The sequence below is a fragment of the Mobula hypostoma genome, chromosome 11, assembly GCF_963921235.1.
Source record: "Mobula hypostoma chromosome 11, sMobHyp1.1, whole genome shotgun sequence".
NCBI lineage: Eukaryota > Metazoa > Chordata > Chondrichthyes > Myliobatiformes > Myliobatidae > Mobula > Mobula hypostoma.
In genome coordinates this window covers 55,702,785-55,727,902 of record NC_086107.1, presented here as the reverse complement: position 1 = coordinate 55,727,902, position 25,118 = coordinate 55,702,785, and the positions used below count along the sequence as shown (strand labels likewise).

The 25,118-nt window shown below is 41.1% G+C and overlaps 2 protein-coding genes across 2 annotated transcripts in view; one reads left to right on the top strand and one right to left on the bottom strand.

The window, feature by feature from the left end:
• The window catches only part of sigirr (single immunoglobulin and toll-interleukin 1 receptor (TIR) domain), a 40,119-nt gene extending 35,084 nt beyond the window's left edge, over positions 1-5,035 (top strand). Inside the window, exons 8-9 of the mRNA XM_063062111.1 lie at positions 1,092-1,266; positions 2,372-5,035. Of these exons, the coding sequence (XP_062918181.1) occupies positions 1,092-1,266; positions 2,372-2,565 (369 nt within the window). The 3' untranslated portion in view covers positions 2,566-5,035. The remainder of the gene's footprint in view (positions 1-1,091; positions 1,267-2,371) is intronic.
• A 1,474-nt stretch (positions 5,036-6,509) lies between these two features.
• Positions 6,510-25,118, bottom strand: part of cd81a (CD81 molecule a) — an 84,357-nt gene continuing 65,748 nt past the window's right edge. Inside the window, exons 4-8 of the mRNA XM_063062113.1 lie at positions 20,188-20,262; positions 18,036-18,152; positions 17,810-17,896; positions 8,798-8,884; positions 6,510-7,421 (exon numbers count right to left, since the gene is read on the bottom strand). Of these exons, the coding sequence (XP_062918183.1) occupies positions 7,359-7,421; positions 8,798-8,884; positions 17,810-17,896; positions 18,036-18,152; positions 20,188-20,262 (429 nt within the window). The 3' untranslated portion in view covers positions 6,510-7,358. The remainder of the gene's footprint in view (positions 7,422-8,797; positions 8,885-17,809; positions 17,897-18,035; positions 18,153-20,187; positions 20,263-25,118) is intronic.

Below are 25,118 nucleotides of genomic sequence, written 5' to 3'. Positions count from 1 at the left end.
ACTGTAATCTTCTTTCAGCCCTGACTCAGTCCCACAACATACCTGCCAATCTCTAAGCTACAAGATCATCTACCTTATTCCATAGTATGTATTCAAATATAACACCTACAGTCCTGTTTCTGTCATCCTTCTTGATTTTGTCCCCCTTTTACACTGCAACTCACCCCACTGATTGCAATTTTGACTCATCATCTATCTGCTGGTCCTTCATGACAGTCTCACTACACAAGTTCAATTTAATTACTGAACTAGTAATTCAGAGTCAATCTGGAAGTAATGTTCAAGTGCCACAGTAACAGCTGGGGAATTTAAATTAAGTAAGCAATCTGAAGTTTAAAAATAATACTAATGACAAAGAGTGACCAGGAAGCTCTGATACAGCAATTCATCTTGTTCAGGCAAAAATCTGCTAATTTCATTGAGTCTGAGTAAAACTGCAGACGTGCAATCATACATTTTTTTTAAACCACTGATCAAAACATTATGCCCAAAGAGCTCCAGTTTTCCAATACTAGATCTTGATATATGGCTTCTACCGCAGCTGAAACCCTCAACAGCACTTTTATGACCTCAGGACCTAGCAGGTTAATTGGCTGTTAAATCTTTTTCATAAATGTTTGCAATGAGTATGTAGCCTGATACAGAAATGGATCTGAGTAAATCACAAAGTGAAAGAGTGTAAGTGGGAAAAAGCATAAAAACTGGTTAATAGAACATGTGGTTTAATTGCTTCCCATTGAGCAAAGATGGATGGGCCAGGTTGACAGTTCAGCTGTGAAGAGTGGGTGGAACAATTCAGTATATCAACAATGTGCAAAGGTAAGCAGTAATTCGATCTGCTTCATGCAGTCTGTGCTTCCTCATTTCAATGTTTTTATAGAAATAGTTTTGTAACTTCTTTAATGAGTTAAAGGATTCTGAACTTGGGTATTTGATTCTTTTCTTGATTCAGCAGATTCAAAGCTATGGAAAGTATGAATCCCAAGGCACTGTATATCTGAACATACAGTATACAATATGACAGGAAAACCTGGAAGATCTGAATTTAGATACGATTCTTACCAAATATCCCTGAACTGCTTCTTTAACAGACCCCGTCCTCTGAATTCTGGAAAGAGTTACGATTGCTTTTGCCTCGGATCATACCTCAGCGAAATACCATGGCTGATCCTCAGACTCGACTCCAGGATGATAAGGACCCTATGCTGATCCTCAATCCAGATTACTTGGACTGCAGATCTGACCCTGACCCTGAAGGAGACCTGGGTGAGTGGATAATTTAAAAATGAGAGAATACCTATCAAATAGTTTGTTGAATAGGATACAAGATGATAAAATCAAGTGATTATGTTGAATTTAAAAGCCTGTTAAGAGGTATTAGGCTACGTTACCAAAAATTATGATCTTTGAATTTGGAGGTTTCAAAGGAGGCAAGAAATAGAAATACATAGGGGATGGAAAGAACTTTTCAAATGGTGAGATTTAGTGGCTGTACTTTCAGCTGCTGTCTTGGTTCCAATGTTCTGTTAATTCTGATCTGCAATGTACTTATTTCCTTTCCTCCAACTGAACTCCTATTTGTTACTCCCCCATATTTTGTTCATTTAGTTTTGCACTCTAGACTTCCGATTTTGTCTCCCTCTTTGACTGTAGCTCTAGCTGGTTCCATCTTGCGCAATCCTTTCCATCTGGTTGTCCCTGCTCCCTGCCTGCACCACAACTCCAGGTCAACATCTATGCAAGTTAATACATTATGGCTATAAGTGATCTAGTTTCTCAGAATCAAACTTTCCTCTCCTAATGACAAATAGGGATCTTTGTAGTGGGGCTTGTTATTTTTCACATTTTGTGGCTTCAAAGTGTGTAGTGAAGGTATTAGCAACGATGCAGAAGCAATTCATTGTTATACTCTCTGGATGAGTATTGGGTACAAGACAGGGCGGGCAAAATCAGCTTCTCTGAAACTTTGGAGGCTGAGGGGAGACTTGATAGATGTTTTCAAAAATTGAGATATGGATAGTGTCAGAAGGCATTAGTTTAGTTTAGGCATTTAATTACTAGTGTAATTAGGGTCTGTTCCTGTGCTACTCTATGCTCACAGATATCTCAGGGTAGAAATTTCAAACACTAGAAGATATAGCTTTAATTTCTAAATGTATTCTATAACTTTACTCCTTCATTTAATAGTCTGCCTGACTTTTGTTTATAAATCCTAACATCTTATATGGATCAGTGTGGACGTTTGGAATTTTTCTCCAATTAAGAGTACGTCCATAACAGTGAGAGTTTGATTACATTTGGGTGTTTGGAGTTTTCCTCCAATTATGAGTATGTTCTTAAGTGACAGTTTGTTTATATCATTTTATCCTAGGAGTCCGGAGTCCAATTTACAAAGGGCCACCTCCACCTGTATCAGCCCTTCCCAGTATGCCAAAGGCAAACCCCAGCATGGAATTTCCTTGTGAAAGTACAGATAGAGATGAATTAGATATTGCAGATCTGGGATCTCGAAATTATGGAACAAGAACAGATTTCTATTGCCTTGTTTCTGAAGAAGATATTTGACTGTGGGTACTCATTAGTACATAACAGTAAACTATTCTTTACAACTCCTTAATGATTGTTAAAACTTGTTACACAAATTTTATCACTCAGTAGTTGATTTATTGATTAAATCTACACATTTTTGAATCTTAAATTGATTTTTAATTTTATCAATTTTCGTCTGACATTCATTTATATGATCACATACTCTGATTGTATTCCTGTTCCATCACAAGTGTTTATAAAGACTGGGATTCTGCCTAGTTAAAGACAGATTTTTGATTGCATTGAAACAGTATGAATGTTTATTTGAATGCGTCCATTGTCTAATGAAGAAATGCATTCCAATGACTGAAAATTGTATACTGTACTACTAAGAGAATGTCAGACTCAATTTGCTGCACCTTGTTTAGAGATGCCAGAATCATGTATACCAGTTGTGCCTTTTCAAATTGTGGATTTACATAAACAAGAGTATAATAGTTTAAACTTCTATATTGGGGATTCTTAAGCTAACAGAATGCAAGCATAGACCAGATCAATTGGCAACTAAAAATCATGGTTGGTGCTGAGGTTGGAACTCTGTAATAGTTACTATTAACTGTTCAGCATTTGTCTATTGAATTTTAATCATTGCTGAATTTTCATAGGTGAGTCATTTTAATTGTGGACAGATAAATTTCAAAGGATAATTTTCTAGGTACTACCAGCACAATTATAAAATAAAGTGATGAACTCCTGCCACAGAAGTGGCCACAATCAGTTTTACTTTACTTTTTCTCTGCAAGAGCTTCATGCATCCCCCCCGCAGGATATTTTTTTGATTCTCAGTAACCCATTCTTTTCAGGAATTCTCTTAATGATTTTAAAGTATCTCTGGATTTGTTTTTTTTTTAAATGCCCTCCTTGCTTTAGTGTCTGCCATGAACTTGTTTTCTTTACTCCCCTTACCTAACCCTCTGTGCATCTTCTCATGTGGAGCTGGTGGGACAGGGGGTTCTAGACTGGACTGTCCCATCCCATACTCTCCTTTGGGATTATTTCCCCCACCTCTTAAACCATCATGAATGCAACTCAGACCCAGAGCAATGAGAAGCATTTAAACAGCTGTTTGATTTGTACTAAATCATCTATCAAAATTTGTGCTTTGTCCTTTTCTGCAGTGATCATAAATAGTAAAAAAACACTAAATCTTAGTAACGGCTCAGTACAGCTAGAAAGACTAGACTTGCTCCTCGGTCAAATACAACTTCAAAACAGCATTTTACTGACTAGATAGTTACATGCAGATTAAATATATATAATTTATGCTTTGTCTTTAAATGTAATCCATGTTTAAGAACATTTTGTAGGAAAGTACTGAAAATAGACATCAGCTTGCAAATTATGCCATTTTGTATCACCTCTGCCTGTACAGGAATTCCCATGCCCTCCGCTCAGTAAAACTGAGATGTCAATATGTGCAGCTACTGCCTGACCAACTGCGTCTTACTCCACTTTTTAAAATCAGACTTCCAGCATTTAAAGCTCTGCACATTCCCCTCCCGCACCCGCACCTCCCCCCCAGCACACTGGTAATCAAACTCCTGACTGTCAGTTCCAACCACCTGATTTTGTCAGTACAACCAGGGCTCTGACTTCAATAAACTTATTTCATAGTCACCTGCAGCGCATTTAAATTAGCTGCTCAACAGAACTTCCACAAATACACACAAAATGGAGGAGGAGGAGCTCAGCAGGCCAGGCAGCATCTATGGAAAAGGAGTAAACAGTTGACGGTTTGGGCTGAGACACTTTTATCAGGGCTCTTCACTGATGGATAGCATGCAAGAGTATCATCATATGTTTAAGTTCAAGTTAACAATAGCTTCAGCCAATATTTGGCATGCAGGTGCCCAGTAATGTATCATTAACTATTTAGGATCACAAGAACAAACTGCTTCGTATAGCAGATCACAATTTTCTGTGCAACATACAACAGCCCACAATGTCTGGTGCTAAACTAATCCCTCTGGACTGCACGTGGCCCATTCCCCGAAAATCCGTGTGCCGATCTAAAAGCCACTGAATGGCACTACTATATTGCATCCACTATGCCCCACCGGCCTTAAATTTTAAAAGCTCTGCTCAGCCTTCTGACACTCCGGAGGAAATAATGCAAGTTTGTGCCACACAGCCACACCCTTTAATCCAGGCAGTATCCAAATAAACCTCTTCTGAATCTTCTCCAAAGACTCTGCATTCTTCCCATGTTTTAGGATCTCGAGTTAACCTAAAGGAGGATATCTAGCACATTAGCTATAACTCGCATCTCAAGATGTACATGCCTTGATCCCACTAATGGTTACAAAGAATCTACATAATTAAACATTCCTACTCTGGGTACAATACTCAAACTAGCAATGAATTTGTACTTGCATTTAATACAAGATGAGAATGAGCAAATGTTACAAGATGTTTGAGGTAGCACGCACAGAACAGGTATGAACACTGTTCAATATTGGTCCTGGGGGCCAAGATGTGGGAGAATGCAACCCCCTCCTCTCAGCTTGCCAGAATTCGCAACAGCCTTCTATTCAATCTTGTAGATCAAAGTACAAACATTACTGAAGTCAAAGCTGTGTTAAAGGAAGTGATCTTTATTGTTATGTAGTCACAGAACAGGCACATTGTATACAAACCCTTTGGATGCAGACATGCTAAAAATATGGGACACATTGCATGTAATATAATCAAATGTATATATAATCCAATGTATATAAAGGTTCAATCAATTCTAGACATTATAATCAAAACAGCACAGCCCTTCTAAACATCTCTGTGATAGAAAGGTAATCTGACAAAAATAAATGGGCACTTCATTGGAAACTGGGTGGCAATAGGTCTTCACAGCCAACCATCTCTACAGTTAGCTACACAAAGAAACCTAGGGCTATCAATCATCTCCTAAACCATCCCTTTGTAAACTAACACCAGTTAGCACTCATTGCATTCTGTGGGCAACCTCATCTCTGACAAGTACACTCCGAACCAGACCTCAGGTACAAAGCATTAACAATGAACAAAGTGTACCTAATTCTTCACAAGTAAATTGCACACATTTTACATGAATGGAAGATACAGGAGAAGGCAGTGGCTGTTCCTCAAATCCAGACCCCTCAATTTGTAAGGAGAGGTCCAGAGAAAATCATTACAGATGATGTTGGTTGACTGATCAATAATCAATCAGCTTCCTTCTGAAAGCAAGATGCAGCTGCTAAATGCATTGTGGTTGAGGTTTCCCTAGGGTAGCAAATGGACTCACTGATGATCTCAGCTCCCATGCTTCTTCAACCTCCTACCCATTCGGTTAATGGAGGGACCGCAATTTACTTTACTTAATTGTCATTGGCTTTGATACAGAGACAAAGGCACTGTTTTGTCAACTTGCAGGAAGCCCTGGCAGGAAGAAATGTTTGATGTTCTAGGCACATAATGGAGAAGCTTCAGAGAGAATGGTTCCAGATTCTGTCCCAACACAAACTCTGACAGAAGTCACAGCTCAGTGCCCATGTAGCACCATCAATTCCATGCTTAAGCAGTCAGAATGAGGAAACGGACTCGGAATTACTGCGTTCAGATTTGCTTGTTATGGTTCCTTTAAGACTGTTAGAATGACATGGTTGACATCATTTTAAATGGTAAAATGCAAGATTAAAAAAAATAAAGCAGCAACAATCTGAAGCCAAGCATTGGAGATTATACACAAGCAATTTCTCAAAATACTGGTTAATAATGCAGGTCTTTAGGCTGAAGATGTCAAAAAACACTGGTTGGGCTTCAAGCATAAAGACACCAAGGTATGTGAGATTCCAATATAAAAAAACAAAAATAATCACCTGAAAATACAGGTAGAAGAATCTTTTAGTTTACATCAATACACAAGACTTTAAAATTCAGCAGAAGCAGAAGCAGAGGAGTTGAGCTTTGGGTGGGGGTGGGGTTGAGGGACACAGCCCAGATTCCTTGTCGTTCATGTGGACTATATTTAACCAGAAACAAGAAACAAGCAAATAACCGGCCAAGTACTGTGACCAGCCCCCATCATTATAAGTTACTCACTGCACTGCCTATATTATACATGTATACTTTAAGGTACCCGCAGTACAAATGGGAAAAGAAACTTTGAATCAGTATAATCCCTCAGAAAGTTTGCACAAGCTGAATGCAAACTTTGGGCACAAGACAGTTCACAGCTGGTGCACTTACCTGAAACTCAATTTAGATTATTTTTAAAAACACATACATACATACATACATACACACACATACACGCACGCCCCCAAGGCTTCAGATCAATACGAGCACTAAGCCCCCTCCAGCAGCACACTGAGGGCCCAGTTTTTTTTCATCTTAACATCCTAATTCAAACTTGTGACTTTGCTGCAGCTCTGAAGCACTGACTGATGGAGGATGTGATGTGACGGCTGGAGATCAGATGGGTACATACCAGTTGTTCCATGCACACAAAATTCTCCAGCATAAGCTTCAATTAGCACCAGGGGAGAACTGTCAATACCAGGAGAGATGGTTTCATAATATTAAAACATTTTATATATTACATATAGTTTTTTTATAATATGAAACCACCATTTTATAATATATATATATTTTATAATATATATATATATATTTTTTTTTAAAACTGAGCATAACAAGTGGCAACAATCATAGAATAGGATTAGTTTGGGCATTTTAATGATACTCCACTACAAAGCTTTTCTGTTTGCTGCGCTCACTGGCAGTCCTGCGAGGTGGCAGCCAGAGGAGGCTTTCTAGTACACGGAGTTGTTTCGGATCCCACAGCACAGTACCATGCTGAAAATCATCTCCAGGATCTGAAAGCAAGAAAAACCCAATTGTTTAAAACAAGTAGTAAAATGATGCAAGATTAGTTTCAAATTAAGGTCACGTATCAGGAGCTCAACAATAAAATAGTGACAGACGGCAACACCACTTGATCTGGTATTAAAGAAGCTCCTCCATTCTTGCTGGGAGTACTTAACACTCCTAGCTTCCTGATAACCACCCCGTGAAGCTTCAGGGAGAGTGCAGGAGTTTTACCAGGCTGCTGTCTGGGTTAGAGAGCATGTCCTACAAGGATAGGTTTAAGCACACTAGGACTTTTCTCCTTGGAGTGGAGGATGTTGTGAGGTGACTTGATAGAGGTGTGCAAGATGACAACAGGCATAGGTGGAGTGGACAGCCAACGGTTTCTCCCCCAGGGTGGAAATGGTTAATACGAGGGGGTGTAGTTTTAAGGTGATTGGAGGATAGTACAGGGGAAATGTCAGATGCAAGTTCTGGTAAATGAATGGAACTCCCTGGCAGGGTTGTTGGTCAAGGCAGATGCATTAGGGACAATTAAGACACTATTAGATAGGCACAAGGATGGTGAAAAAATGTAGGACACGTAGGAAGGAAGGGATAGATTGATTGACCTTAGAGTAGTTTAAAAGGCTGGCACAACAGTGGGCTGAAGAGCTTGTTCTGTGCTGTAATGTTCTATATTCCAAGTTCAAGTGCAAGTATGGGAATTGGATCAGGATTGAAATGACTTCCATGACAAATATTCTGGGTGTGGAGGCAGAGATCTTGGTTTTGCATTTAATTCAAGCAGGCAATGAACCTGGCTGGGGCTGAGAGGCACTTCACAGCCATTTATACACCAAGATTTGAGGCTATTAAGGTCCAACCACCTTGAGCTGTTGTACAAACAAGTGATGAAAGCCCTTCTCCAGCTTTCTCCACTTTCAACTATAGATACTTATATTCACTCTGAATGGCCAATCCACAGCTACAATTTCATCTCCAGCGGTTAACTGCTGAAAATGACAGTAAGGTTTCAGTTCTCTCACATGAGGGCATTAGCACAAATCCAGCCACTGGCCTGATGTATCCAAACATTGGTATGGGCAAGAATTCTGATTATGTTTGAACCACCCACTTGATATCTCAGCCACATTTTAAGTGCAAAGACAGTATGAATAGTCTATTCACCAGCACAGGCTACATCTTCCATTAAGAATAATTGCTAAGAACTTGTATTCTGAAGCCATAATAATTACCAATGAAATTAAGTGTACAAACTTTACAGGAGACATGCTAGAATCAAGGGAAAGACTATAAATGATAATTTTGCCCGTGTTTTCTCAGCCTCCCCATAACCAGTGCGGTATTCAGCGTATTATCTGCAATCACAATTCAGTCATACCATGATAACTGCAACGATGACAGCAGCGATCCCAATAATGTACAGCTTCTCCGTAAACAGCTCATTGATCCGTGTACCACAGTCAACCTTCATTTTGAAAAGAAACATTAGTAAAGGGCCTTATCATCACTCACCACAAAATGAATACTTAAGATGCTTTATAAACCAAGTTTAGATGCAATTTCACTACTGTTTGACCCCAATGGCTACATATTTTATCCTGGCCTTATTCAAATGATATACATTACTACCAACAGTTCATCTTATAACTCCCAAATCTTTATGCAGTTCTTCAACTCTGGGAAAGGAATAAACTTGGATTTTCTCTCTCACACCCCACCCAATGGCTTTGTCAAATTAACTCACCAGGCACTTGAGCAATTTAAGTCCTAGTATGCTTAATGGACCTACTGCTACTCGCTAAACAAAGCTCCAGAACGAGATGCAGTTTCTAATCTGAAGGTGTAGTTATAGCAACGCTGGGTATTCACACAACAGAAATTACATATGGTGTGCATTGAGGAAAGAGACCCAATTTCCTAAATCACCGTTTTGATCATTGATTTTAGTAACTGTTAAGTCTCTGAATGTGATCGAAGAGCTCCAACCATATATCCATTGCAAACCAAATCTGGTATTTCCAGAGACACAGATTGCTTGAAGAACGGAAGACTGGAAGCCCCTGGTTCTCTGTCACTTGTACAAGGGCAACAAAGGGAGGTCAAGAACTAGCCTGGTTAAGAACTAATCAGACAGGAACGAAAAACATATCCCAAAATCAAATCAGTTCTCACTAATTTGTACTTGCTGCTGAGCAATTTAACTTGAAAATTTGATTTAAGACACAAGATCTCACTAAGCAAGGCAGCTTAGCCTTGCTGTCCCCTACCAGTTTCCAGAAAAATGTGCAAGTATAACAATGAATGTTTGGAACACTGAAGTCATTGCAATGGCATTTTTTTTTAATACTTCCACAAGGGGAGAGAAACGGTGGTTAAAATTTAAGACCTCTTGTAACCTGGGCACAGAAATGGCAACCTTAAAGGCACAAGTGCTTAACTAACAATGTAGCATGTGGTCAATATACTGTAGTGACAGCTCGACCATGTGCTCAAATAACACTATAGACAGAGCTTAACAGCTTCCATTCTATACATTGTTAACTTATACAATAGAAGTGGGCAGATGGGTTCTTTTGTGGAATACAGCTGCCGAGAATTACAGTTTAAACCGTGGGTGCTTTAGGGAGGTGTGGTACTTTAGGGTGGAGGTGGTGATAGGGAAAAGGAGTAAGGGAGAAATTAAAGTTCTGTGAACAAATGACTAGATCTGAGACCTTCCAATGTTTGTTTCCATCTTTGATTGGGTGTTGCAGCATAACCAGCTACCAGTGGGCAGAGCTATTCCACAGGTTCTGATTTTGATCTCTCCGCTTAATCAAAGTTCATTTATTATCAAATGTGTACACTGTATACAACCTTGAAATTCATCTCCTTACTGGCAGCCACAAAACAAAGAAACCCAATAGAATCCATTATAAAAGACTGCCAAACACCCACTATGCAGAAAACAAATCATGCAAACAATAAAAGTAAGCAAATAGCATTAAGAACTGAAAATTCACAACAGTGAGTCCTGAGCCACGAAGCCAGTCATCACTGCAGCCGATCTAGGAGCCCATTAGTTGCAGGCTACCGCCTCAGTTCAGCGCAGAGATGAGTAAATAACGCAGAGTAGTGCGTTGAACACCACCCCGTCCTTTGCCTCCAGCCCATACACGCTGACCTTCTCAATCCAGCCTGGCTCTTAAATCAGCAGGCCGCTCGCTCTCAGACCCAGGACCCGCCACCTCAATTCAGTGCAACTTGAATCTGTCAAACCTCAGCTTGTTCCTCATTCGAGCCCAGGCCCTGCTGCCTCGACTTGGTTCAGTCTTTTCAAATTGCCTCCAAGTCCACTACAGCGGCCAAACATCGGCTTCTTGTCCACTCCTGTGCCCGGGCACCCCCCCGCCCCCACAATCATCCTAAGCCTTCGAGACTTTAGCTCACATCGCAAAAATGCCAGCTAGTGCAGGCAACTTAAAAGCTCTGCTACCAAAAGGGAAGTTACAGTCTATTGACTGCAGTGATCGTTTTTGGGAAAAAAGTGTGACTAACGAAGTAATTAATAATTATTGTTGTGGGCAGCAAGTCATCACTGTGCTTCACCAGCACCATTTTAAACCAGAAGCTTAATGTACTGCTCCAGGGATATTAACTCAAGCTACCAGCTTACAAGAGCAATTTTCTTCTAGATTTCAATTTATATCAAGAAATGCAATAATTTGAAAAAAAAAACATAGAAGCAAATCGTAACAAACACTTCTGGTCTATTTGTGACTAAATATTATTGCCTGGCAATATTTAATCAGAATAACCAGCACTTTATTCATTTTACTTTGAACAGGTCATGTTGAATTAACCCTGCAACATTAAAGAATTTATTATACACTCCCTTGATCAATTTCAGAAACTGGCAGCTCTAATTAACTCTGGCTTGGAAACATTGAACAGGAAGCATCAGCACATGAATTGGTGCATTAGACCAAATCCCAAGGTTAACCTCACACAAGATGGCACCAAATGGTAGTTAACAGGGATACACTCAAGGTCTGACCCAGTAAAACTGAAAGCCACCTGAACAGTGGTGGCACAGGAACCTGAAGATTGACACTAGATGTTTCAGGTACAGCTTCTTCCCCTCCATCAGATTTTTAATTGGACAATGAGCCCATGCACAGTACACTACCCCACTTTTTATGCTCTTTGTACACTACTTTTTATAGTTTATTGTAATTTATAATTATGTATTGCATTGTACTGCTGCTGCAAAACTACAAATTTCACAACATATGCCAGTGATATTAAACCTCATTCTGAAAGCAATTGTGATCCTACGAACACTAGGCAGACCTGACAGAATTAGCAGAACAGAAAACCCAAAAATCAAGCCCAACACTTGGAAACATTGGGGAGATCTCCATTGTGCCAGATAATGTGACCACTGGGGAGGGCTTAAGGTCAGACTGAAGTGTAGGGCCTTAAAATATCATGCATCCTTCTGGCCAATGCATAGTCGCTGGAGGACTAGATAGAAGACTTAAGAACAAGACTGCTTTATTGGAGTGATACGAGAAATTGCTGTGCACTGTTTTACAGAGACATGGCTCACTCCCAACAGTACTCTAACTCGAGTTTTACAATCATCACATGAATCAGGTAGAGGAAATGGCAGCAGCATCAAAACACAGAACAGTATAGTTGCAAGAAAAAAAATAGTGAAACCTTTGCAATTACCTGGTTTTCAGCATTAATTACTCATGAAATGCGGTCTGATCTTCATTAAAGTCAATAACAGACAAACACAATCTGCCTAAACTAGTAACACAATTGTACTTTTTGTCGATACTGAGTACACTACTTAAATAATCACAGTGTAGGTTCAAAAAAGCAAGTGAACCTTGGGTAATGCCTTCTATAAAAGCTATTTGGAGTCAGGTGTTCCTATCAATGAGATGAGATTGGAGGTGTGGGTCATAGAGGTACCCTGCCCTATATAAAAAAAAGACAAAGTCAGGTTACTGACAGGGCCTACTCTTCTTAAGATCTGTTTATTGCACCATGCCCCAAACAAAACACCTTTGAAAGGATCACAGAAGAAGAATTGTAGAGATCCATGATGCTAGAAATTGCTACAAGAGCATTTCTAAAGACCCGAGTGTTCATCAATCCACAGTAAGAGAAATTATCTACAAAATGGAGAAAACTCAGTACCGTTGCTATTCTCCCTAGGAATGGGCATCCTGCAAAGATCACACCAAGAGCACTACATGCAATGCTGAAAGAGGTGAAAAAGAACCCACGGGTAACAGCAAAAGACCTGCAGAAATCTCTGGAACTTGTTAAAGCCTCTGTTCATGATCCACCACAAGGAAAACACAGAACAAGAATGGTGCTTATGGAAGGACACCACAGAGGAAACCCACTGCTCTCCAAAAAAAAAACATCGCTGCACGTCTCAAGTTTGCAAAAGACCACCTGGATATTCCACAATGTTTCTGGGACAATGTTCTGTGGACAGATGAGACAGAAGTTGAACCTCTTGGCAGAAATTCACACTGCTGTTTGGAGAAAAAGGGCATGGCACACCAACACTAAAATCTCATCCCAACTTTGAATCATGGTGGAAGGAGCATCATGGTTTGAGGTTGCTTTGCTATCTCAGGGACTGGACAACTTGCAATCATTCAGGGAACAATGAAATCAAAATTGTATCAAGACATTTTACAGGAGAATGTCCTGGCAGCTCAAAAGAAGTTGGATGATGCAACAAGACAATAATCCAAAAAACAAGAGTAAATCAACATATCGTTTAAAAAGAAGAAAATCTACGTTTTTGAATGTCCAAGTCAGAGTCCAGACCTTAACCCAATTAAGATGCTGTGGCATGACCTGAACTGCTGCTGCTAAGTTAACAAAATTCACGACACATGCCTTAGCAGCAGCAGTTCAATGCAATACATAATATAGAAGAAAAAAAAATAATAAATGTAGGTCCCCTACAGACAGAAACAGGTGAATTGATTATGGGGAGCAAAGACATGGCAGACCAATTGAGTAATTACTTTGGTTCTGTCTTCACCAAGGAGGACATAAATAATCTTCCAGAAATAGTAGGGGACAGAGGGTCCAGTGAGATGGAGGAACTGAGCGAAATACATGTTAGTAGGGAAGTGGTGTTAGGTAAATTGAAGGGATTGAAGGCAGATAAATCCCCAGGGCCAGATGGTCTGCATCCCAGAGTGCTTAAGGAAATAGTCCAAGAAATAGTGGATGCATTAGTGATAATTTTTCAAAACTCGTTAGATTCTGGACTAGTTCTTGAGGATTGGAGGGTGGCTAATGTAACCCCACTTTTTAAAAAAGGAGGGAGAGAGAAACCGGGGAATTACAGACTGGTTAGCCTAACGTCGGTGGTGGGGAAACTGCTGGAGTCAGTTATCAAAGATGTGATAACAGCACATTTGGAAAGCGGTGAAATCATCGGACAAAGTCAGCATGGATTTGTGAAAGGAAAATCATGTCTGACGAATCTCATAGAATTTTTTGAGGATGTAACTAGTAGAGTGGATAGGGGAGAACCAGTGGATGTGGTATATTTGGATTTTCAAAAGGCTTTTGACAAGGTCCCACACAGGAGATTAGTGTGCAAACTTAAAGCACACGGTATTGGGGGTAAGGTATTGATGTGGATAGATAATTGGTTAGCAGACAGGAAGCAAAGGGTGGGAATAAACGGGACCTTTTCAGAATGGCAGGCGGTGACTAGTGGGGTACCACAAGGCTCAGTGCTGGGACCCCAGTTGTTTACAATATATATTAATGACTTGGATGAGGGAATTAAATGCAGCATCTCCAAGTTTGCGGATGACACGAAGCTGGGTGGCAGTGTTAGCTGTGAGGAGGATGCTAAGAGGATGCAGAGTGACTTGGATAGGTTGGGTGAGTGGGCAAATTCATGGCAGATGCAATTTAATGTGGATAAATGTGAAGTTATCCATTTTGGTGGCAAAAATAGGAAAACAGATTATTATCTGAATGGTGGCCGATTAGGAAAAGGGGAGGTGCAACGAGACCTGGGTGTCATTATACACCGGTCATTGAAAGTGGGCATGCAGGTACAGCAGGCGGTGAAAATGGCGAATGGTATGCTGGCATTTATAGCGAGACGATTCAAGTACAGGAGCAGGGAGGTACTACTGCAGTTGTACAAGGCCTTGGTGAGACCACACCTGGAGTATTGTGTGCAGTTTTGGTCCCCTAATCTGAGGAAAGACATCCTTGCCATAGAGGGAGTACAAAGAAGGTTCACCAGATTGATTCCTGGGATGGCAGGTCTTTCATATGAAGAAAGACTGGATGAACTGGGCTTGTACTCGTTGGAATTTAGAAGATTGAGGGGGGATCTGATTGAAACGTATAAAATCCTAAAGGGATTGGACAGGCTAGATGCAGGAAGATTGTTTCCGATGTTGGGGAAGTCCAGAATGAGGGGTCACAGTTTGAGGATAAAGGCGAAGCCTTTTAGGACTGAGATTAGGAAAAACTTCTTCACACAGAGAGTGGTGAATCTGTGGAATTCTCTGCCACAGGAAACAGTTGAGGCCAGTTCATTGGCTTTATTTAAGAGGGAGTTAGATATGGCCCTTGTGGCTACGGGGATCAGGGGGTATGGAGGGAGGGCTGGGGCACGGTTCTGAGTTGGATGATCAGCCATGATCATAATAAATGGCGGTGCAGGCTCAAAGGGCTGAATGGCCTACTCCTGCACCTATTTTCTATGTTTCTAAATCAATCAATCACAGTATACAAATGTTGAATAGATTAAAAATCCTGCAAGAACAGAAATTATATTAAAAAAAAGTGAGGCAGTATTCACAGGTTCAATGTCCATTTAGAAATCATATTGCAGAGGGGAAGAAGCTGTTCCTGAATTGCTGTGTTTGTGCCTACAGGCTTCTGTACCTCCTACCCGATGGTAACAGTGAGAAAAGGGCATGTCCTGGGTGCTGGAGGTCCTTAATAATGAACACTGTCTTTCTGAGACACCGCTCCCTGAAGATGTCCCGGGTACTTTATAGGCTAGTACCCAAGATGGAGCCAACTAAATTTATAGCTCTCTACAACTTCTTTCAATCCTGTGCAGTAGCGCCCCTCCCCCAATACCAGACAGTGATGCATCCTGTCAGAATGCTCTCCATGGTACAATTACATAAGTTTTTGAGTGTATTTGTTGACATACCAAATCTCTTCAAACTCCTAATGAAGTATAGTCGCTGTCTTGCCTTCTTTTTTAAAATAACTGCATCGACATGTTGGGACCAAGTTAGGTCCTCACAGATCTTGACACTCAGGAACCTGAAACCACTCACTCTCTCCACTTCTGATCCCTCTATGAGGATTTGCACGTGTTCCTTCGTCTTACCCCTCCCGAAGTCCACAATCAGTTCTTCCATCTTCCTGACATTGAGTGCCAGGTTGTTGTGCGACATCACTCCACTAGTTGGCATACCTCACTACTGTACGCCCTCTCGTTTCCACCTGAGATTCTACCAACAATGGTTGTATCATAAGCAAATTTATAGATGGTATTTGAGCTGTGCCTGGCCATACAATCATGGGTATAGAGAGAGCAGAGCAGTGGACTAAGCACACACCTCTAAGGTGCACCAGTGTTGATCGTAAGAGAGGAGGAGATAATATCACCAATCTGCACAGATTGTTGTCTTCCAGGTTAGGAAGCTGAGGATCCAATTGCAGAGGGAAGTACAGAGGCCCAGATTCTGCAACTGCTCAATCAGGATTGTGGGAATGATGGTGTTAAATGATGAGCTATAGTCGATGAACAGCATCCTGACATAGGTGTTTGCATTGTCCAGGTGGTCTAAGGCCATGTGAAGAGCCATTGAGATTGTGTCTGCCGTTGACCTATTAGGCAAACTGCAGTGGGTCCAGGTCCTTGCTGAGGCACGAGTTCAGTCTAGTCATGACCAACTTCTCAAAGCATCTCATCACTGTTGATGTGAGTGCTACCGGGTGAATAGTCATTAAGGCAGCCCACAGTACTCTTCTTAGGCACTGGTATAATTGTTGCCTTTCTGAAGCAAGTGGGAACTTCTGTCCGTAGCAATGAGAGGTTGAAATCAGCCCCTCACTGACCAACAAAGGTGCATCTCAAGGCTGTGTGCTTAGCTCCCTGTTCTACTTGCCATACACATGACTACACAGTTCCAATGCTATATACGAATTCACCAAGGCCACTGTTGTTGGATGACTCACAGGTGGAGTCAGTATACAGGATTGAGTCATGACACCTAGTCGAGTGCTGCCACAATAGCAATCTCTTAACGTCAGTAAAACTAAAGAACTGATTGTTGACTTCAGGAAGGGTAAGGGGAGTCAACATGTACCAGTGTGGACTGGTGACGGAGAGCGTCAGCAGCTTTAAATTCCCGGGAGTTAACATTTTGGGTGACCTGTCCTAGGCCCACTACATAGATACAATCACAAGGTGCACCACCATCTTTACTTTCTTAGAAAAGGTTAAGAGGTTCAGGATGCCACCAAAAACTAACACATTTCTTCAGATGCAAGCATTCTGACTGGTTGTGTCATGGTCTGCTACAACAATTTGAACGCACAGAAATAGAAGCTGCAGACAGCAGCAATTTCAGCCCAATCCATCACAGTGTCTCCCTCCCCACCACTGAAATATATACAAGAGCAGCAATATCCATCAAAGATTCCCACCACCCCGACCATGTCATCTTCTCACAGCTACCATCAGAAGCCTAAAGTCCCATGCTATCAGATTCAATGACATCTACTTCCCTTCAGTCAACATCTTGCTCTCCATATTGTACTGCCCTGGCTTTGTATATCTAGACAGTTCGGATGCAACATCCAATGTCAACCTTGACCAATGGAGGCCTCACACTTCCCTCCAACCATTTGATTCTTGAAACCCCATGAGTATGACCACTTTGTACTGCAGTGGATTTTTGTTCCAACTTTGTTCTTTCTTGTATAATTCATGTCTGATTTTGATGTGAATGTTGTGTCTCTAATGCCACATGCCTGTAATGTTGCTCCAAGTTTTTCTTTGCATGACTACATGTACGTACTCATGCATGTGACAATAAACTCAACTTTTGCGTTCACATCCAGCACTACCTGTCATCAGGAATTCCACCGCTGGTTTGATTTTCCATCCCAGATTCAGTGGCCAATTACTTCACAACTAGCATTGCCTCAACAGAACAGAGGTCATGACCATGCCTGGAGCTCGTCCGTATGGTCTGATGCTCAAATGTGCCGCTGTTAAACCAAGCACAAGGTGGTCTTTCTGGAAGTTTCAATAAAAGTAAACTATTAGCCAACAATGAAAGCAGAGGATCAGTTAATGACGTACCGGATTAATAAGACCTATTCCCTTCTGTTTGGGACAGAGCTCTGCAGTCATCATCTTGTTTACTATGTTGCTTCCACAGCAGTCCAGCTAAATGAGAAGGTAGGGAGGGACAGGGAAGAGATAAAAGAGCAAGATTAGAATACTACACATTGAACAAGCGCAAGCTCAGCGTGTTGTGTGTCTGTGGCAAGAATTCATTTGAAGACAAACAATACAACTGTCTCACCGCATTATGCAAGGTCACCAACACAGCTTTAGCCTGATCCTGCTTTTCTCGACTTTGCCCTGGCATCACGTAGGCGGTGTTGGCTTGCTCATAGAACGTCTTAAACTCATTAGCCACCTGTCAAGAGAAGAAAATGGTTAATTTTTGGAGGTGGGGGGGGAGAGAGGTGGCATTGAGAGGAGTCAAATGAGGAGGGAAGGAAGGGATTAAACATCAGTCATGATTAACAAGCTTTCTACCTCTTTTAGGCAGCATGCGTCACCCGGACAATCTTGGTCATCACCTTAACTCAACCATTCCCTCTGTTCCTTTCACAACTAAAGACAAAAATGGTGCCTCATGATGCTGTTTATCGACTTCACCTTGGAATTTAATGCAATTATTCCTCCCTCAGAAGCTGGTGGGCAAACTATCATCGCTGGGTCTCACCCCTTTGAGTGATTCTTTATAGAAAGACCACAGTTGACAGTAATACCTCTAGTTCCATCACACTGAGCACCAGTGCTCCCCAGTGCTGTGTGCACAGCCTGCTGCTGTATGATTGCCCTGCTAGATCCAGCTCAAACTGAATCCAGTTTGCTGCTGACACAACAGTGGCTCTATTATGGAATTTTTTTTGAGAATGCGTGCAAGAAAATGAATCTCAGGGTTGTATATGGTGACATATGTACTTTGAGCTTTGGTTCGCCTCATCAATGATGACCTCAACGTGACAGCGTACAGATAAGAGAGCCAGCAGATGCTAGAGTGGTGCGCGCACAACAACTTGAGTGAACGGGGACAAGACCAAAGAGATGATTGTGGACTTTAGGAAGGTGCAGCTGGACCACTCCTCACTGCACATAAACGGCTCCTCCGCGGAGAGAGTTAGGAGCACTAAGTTTCTGGAAGTACACATAATGGACAATCTCACCTGCCCCCCCCTCAACACCACCTCCTTGATCAAGAAAGCACAGCAGCCTCTCCACTTCCTGAGGCGATTGGGGCTCTTCCCCATTCCCCCCCCCCCACTCAAGCCCAACCACTGTCACTACTTTTTTGCAGGAACACCACTGAGTGTCCCAACAAAGTTGTGTCACTGTCTGGTAAGGGAATTGCAAGGCAGCTGGCCACAAAAGATCCCTGCAAAAGATTGTGATGACTGTTGAGAGGATCATTGGGGTCTCTCTCTCTTCCAGGAATATTTATCAGGAACATTGTCAATGATTACTCCCTCCCATCCAACAATCACTTTGACTTCTTACTATCAGGCAGGAGGTATTCTAGCACTAGGGCAGAAATGATAGGGTGGGAAATGGCCTCTTTCCCCAGACCGTAAGACAACTGAACTCCCTGCCATTACCCAGGTCTCATCACACACCTGTAGTGTTATACTGTTTATTTTGTATTTTGTACCATTATTGCACCTTTTTATTTATTTACTCATGATAATATAACTTTGTGTTGTGTGTGAGTTATATGTACTGCATTGTGCACCTTGGTCCGGAGGAACGTTGTTTCGTTTGGCGGTATACATGTGTACAGCTGAATTACAAACTGAACTTGGCATCTGTTTCTCCCAGAGACTGTCCAAGTATCTACAGCATTTACAGTTTTTAATCTCATTGCAGCCTTGCTGAGGAGACCACCACATTCTTAACATTAACATACCAGTACCTGATAAACCTTTTGTACCAGGGCTTACAAACCCATAGCTGTTCTGAAACTGTAAACTTACCATGTTTTGTCATACTGGATTATTCCCACACTTCCCTCCAGAGTCAAGTTACATTGCAAGTACTGGCTGCTGTTTGGCATCTCATTTAAGCTGCCAGTTAGCACACTAGGCTGGTATTGGAAGCAGTTCTTCTGTCATCTCTTCCCCACCCCCAACCACCCCACGTACAAGTCCAGTAGTCCTGTTCCTCCATTACATGCTTGGTATTCCTCATCCTTCCCCACCATGACCTGGTAAATACTTCCCAGTGGTCCTCCCCATCCACAAAGTCATCTTGACTTCTCTCCTTTTTTCCTCAGTGCAAGACCACTTAACCTCCCTCCTGCCCTGGCAAAAGTCTTGAAAGACTTCACCCAACATCCCACTTCCCTTTCAAATCACACCAACTCGTTACTGTGAACATTCAGCAGGCTGGAGAAGTACAACAATACAAACCTCATCTTTATGTACGAATCCCCAGATCCCAGCAGCAACCTCACAAGCGAACAAAACCACCAGACAGACGAAGAACTGAAAAAAGAGAGAGCACCAACTCATTAAAGTAGTTCATCTTTATAATATCCGCACTGATAAAATCCCTCCCCCTTCAGTATAAACCCGCTTGTGTGTAATGAGACAATGAGATACTAAACACACCTAGCCAATAAAGTTGTAAAAGCTATTATCTGTTGTGCGGAAACAGGAACATATCCTGCTTCCAGTGGAACGATCCCAAAAATTGCTGTAAATAAATTTGGTTGTAGGTCTAAATTCAAAACTTTTGATAAAGTTTTAAAGACATCTTTTTAAAAATTATCTATCTTAATACAAGATCAAAACATACCAGTTAAAATAGCCACCTCAATATTACATCTGTCACAAATAGGATTAATATTGGGAAAAATACAGACTAATTTGACATATGTGCCTGATGTACTACCTTAACTGTATCAAGGAATGACAGGCAAAAATAGATGAGGTATTTACCAAATGAAAAATTTATCCCATTGATCATCTGAAAGTGACTCTCGAAATTCCAATTCCCACGCACGCTTAATTTTATCGTTAGATACCTTTCACAAATTCAGTAACTATTTATAAATTATAGCCATCAGTCCTTTTTGAAATGGTTTAACCTGAAAAAGAGTATCTATCATATTGGGTGGATAAGCAGAGGGAAAATCTGGAAGTAAACTATGTAAAAAATTCCTAATTTGTAAATACAGGTGTCCCCTGCTTTTCGAACGTTCACTTTACGAAACCTCACTGTTACGAAAGACCTACATTAGTCCTGACGAAAGGTCTCGGCCCGAAACGTCGACTGTACCTCTTCCTAGAGATGCTGCCTGGTCTGCTGCGTTCACCAGCAACTTTGATGTGTGTTGCTTGAATTTCCAGCATCTGCAGAATTCTTCGTACCTACATTAGTTACCTGTTCTCACTAACAGAAGGTGTTTTCACTGTTAGAAAAAAAGGCAGCACGCCCAAAAAGGCAGTGCGCGCCCCGAGCAGCCAAGCTCCTCCTCTGGATCCGCATTCTCGCCGGCATTGCTTAAACACGTGCATGTGAGCAGCCATTAGCAAGGTAAGCTCTAAGGTATCGGAAAAGCCTAAGAGAGCTTGTAAGGGTGTAACACTTAGCGTAAAACTAGACATAATTAAGCGTTTCGATCGTGGTGAACGAAGTAAGGACAAAGTGAGTTTGGCTTGTGGAAGTTGACGAAGATGATGTTGAAGAGGTTTTGGCATCCCATGACCAAGAACTGATAGATGAAGAGCTGATTCAATTGGAAGAGGAAAGGATAACAATCAAAACCAAATGCAGTAGCGAACGGACCGTAAGTGAAGTCGTCCAGGAACTGAACATGAAGCAACTGCATAAGATTTTCACTGCAATGATTGCAGAAAAGTACGACTTTAATTTTGAAAGGGTACATCGGTTTAGGGCATATTTGCTTACAAAGAACTGTATGATAGAAAAATGTGCGAGGCTAAGCAGTCGAGCATACTGTCGTTTTTCAAGCCTTCCACATCAGCCACAACAGACGATGAACCTCGACCTTCGACATTGAGGCAGACACAGATGACCTGCCTGCCCTGATGGAAACAGACGACGATGAGATGACACCCCAGTGTCCCACCACCCCAACCAATGGGCCACAGACCGAGACACAGCCGCGGAGAATGCAGCGGTAGCCGGAACGCACCCAGCACATCTTTAAGAAAAAAGTCAAAATAAACAAGTAAATTAATTAGGTGCCAGTCAGCACGTAATTAATTAGCTTGTTTATTTCGGTTGTTTTTCTTAAAGATGTGTTGGGTGTGTCCCAGCTACCGCTGCATTCTCCGCAGATCGGTATCGGTTCGCTGCCCGGAGGTTGGGGACCACTGCACCGCCCCAATGTCTCAGCCTAACACACCATCATGTGTGCTCGGCGCTGTCTTCCCGATTCCGGTAACTGCTACTACACTGTACATACATTATTTCTACTTTATATAGGCTGTGTATTTTTATGTGTTATTTGGTATGATTTGGCAGCATCACACCTTAAAGGTTACTGGAGAGAGTGTTTCTGCTGAGAGCACATGCGTGAGATTTTTGCTACGGAGAACAGTGCAGCAATGATTGTAGAGAAGTATTTCTACTTTATATAGGCTGTGTATTTATCATATCATTCCTGCTTTTACTATATGTTACTGTTATTTTAGGTTTTGTGTTATTTGGCATGATTTGGTACGTTATTTTTTGGGTCTGCGAACACTCACAAATTTTTCCCATATAAATAAATGGTAACTGCTTCTTCACTTTATGACATTCCAGCTTATGAACCGTTTCATAGGAACACTCTACCTCCAGATGGCAGGGGAAACCTGTATCTTAAAAAGTGTCTAAAAATGGATGAAAGCTTTTACAACTTTATTGGCTAGGAGAGCCATTTTGCTTAAATGGAAGGACTCTAATCCATTTGTTTTTTATTGGCTTTCCTCCATTATGTCCTGTCTAAGTTTAGAGAAAATTAAAAGTCAGACATTTGATACATCCTTTAAATTTGAAGAAACCTGGCGACCTTTTATTCAATATTTTCATATGGTTTGATTTATTGCTCTCCCAGTTACTTTCTCGAGATTTTGGATTTGATCACAAAGTTTTTCTTTTTTCTTGCTTTACTCTCAATATGGGCTGCCCAGTCCCCTTTTTGCCCTTTTATTTTTTATTTATTTTTCTTATTTTTTGTTTTTGTTTATAAAGAATAGTGGGGTTTTTCTATATATAAAATTATGAAAGTTTCCTTATCTTTTTTCTCTTTTTATGAAATGATAAGAGGAGAATTGAGTATTTTATTTTTTATTATATACTATTAGATTAATTCTATTTTTAGTGTGCGTGCTCATCTTTCTGTCTGTTAATATGGTCTTCATTTTTTGGAAAGCTTCTTTCTCCATTGCTATTCTGTATTTGATATCAGTGTCACACCTGCCATTACTTGTTATTAGGCTGCCAAGATATTTGAATTTGTTGACTTGTTTAATGTTTGTATTTCCGATCTTGATCACACATTGTGGGATGTTTGTCTTTCTGGAGATGACCATGCTTTCTGTCTTCTTGGTGTTGATTGAGAGGCCTCTGCGATTACTTTCTGCTGCCACTATAGTGAGTAGTTCTTGAAGTTTTGTTTCTGAGTCAGCTATTAGTACGATGTCATCAGCATATCTGATGTTATTTATATTATGGCCTCCAATTGTAAATCCTTTGATGCCTTTGATACTTCTCAAGATATTTTCATTATACAGGTTGAATAAATCTGGCAAAAATAGAATACTGCAGTGTTGCATTTATTCTATCCTGACTTATGGAAGTGAATGCTGGACTATTTCTCCAGCAATAAAAAAGAGACTAGAAGCAGCTGAATTATGGTTCTACAGGAGAATGTTAAAAATATCATGGACCACACACACACCAAATGAAGAACTTATCAGAAGAGCCCAAGCAGTTCGATCACTCATACCGACAATAAGAGAAAGACAACTCAGATTCCTAGGACACATCATGTGGAAGGATGAACTGGAAAAACTCATACTCTCTGGAAAGATTGAGGGGAGCAAACCTAGAGGAAGACCTCGACTTATGTACATCAAAAGCATAGCCAGGTGGCTACACATCGAGGAAATAGAAGTCATCCAAAAAACGAAGGATAGATCTATATGGAAAACCATGGGCACCAAAGTCCGCATCAGATATCGTACCTAGACAGACATTAGATTAATACTACGCATGGTCTTGATAATGTTTATTTTACCTTTTATATGTATTGTCATCAATATAGATATCTGAGATAATCCACCTCTTGTTTGTATATATGTACTTCCTTTAAATTAATAAAAAGATTGATAAAGAAAGATACTAAACACTGGGTTACAAAACAACTGCAGTATATAAAAGCTCAATGTACTAATTTAAAGTTACTATTTCGCTGGTAGCTGCATCTCCGAGGAACACATTTGAAAGCTGACAGCATCACTTGACCAGTATCAGAACCATAGTCCAGTGAGGCTGATGCCACTTTGCAGGTACCATTTCAAATTTTGTACACCAAAACTAGGTTGCTGTGCAAACAGTTCATACCGTTTTGCTTTCACTGCAGGACTAAGCCTAGGCACTTTTAAAATTTGCATTACCTACGAAGAGGTGTCTTCAAGCCAAATCACAAACTAACACCCCATTGAATTTTTGAATTTTTTGAGGATGTGACTAAACACATTGATAAAGGCAGAGCAGTAGACGTAGTGTATATGGATTTCAGCAAGGCATTTGACAAGGTACCCCATGCAAGGCTTATTGGAAAGTAAGGAGGCATGGGATCCAAGGGGACATTGCTTTGTGGATCCAGAACTGGCTTGTCCACAGAAGGTAAAGAGTGGTTGTAGACGGGTCCTATTCTGCATGGAGGCCAGTGACCAGTGGTATGCCTTGGGGATCTGTTCTGGGACCGCTACTCTGTGATCTTTATAAATAACCTGGATGAGGAAGTGGAGGGATGGGTTAGTAAGTTTGCTGATGACACAAAGGTTGGGGGTGTTGTGGATAGTGTGGAGGGCTGTCAGAAATTACAACGGGATGCAAAACTGGGCTGAGAAGGATGGAGTTGAACCCCGATAAATATGAGGTGGTTCGTTCTGGTAGGTCAAATATGACGGCAGAATATAGCATTAATGGTAAGACTCTTGGCAGTGTGGAGGATCAGAGGGACCTTGGGGTCCGAGTCCATAGGACACTCAAAGCTGCTACGCAGGTTGACTCTGTGGTTAAGAAGGCATACGGTGTATTGGCCTTCATCAATCATGGGATTGAGTTTAAGAGCCGAGAGATAATGTTGTAGCTGTATAGG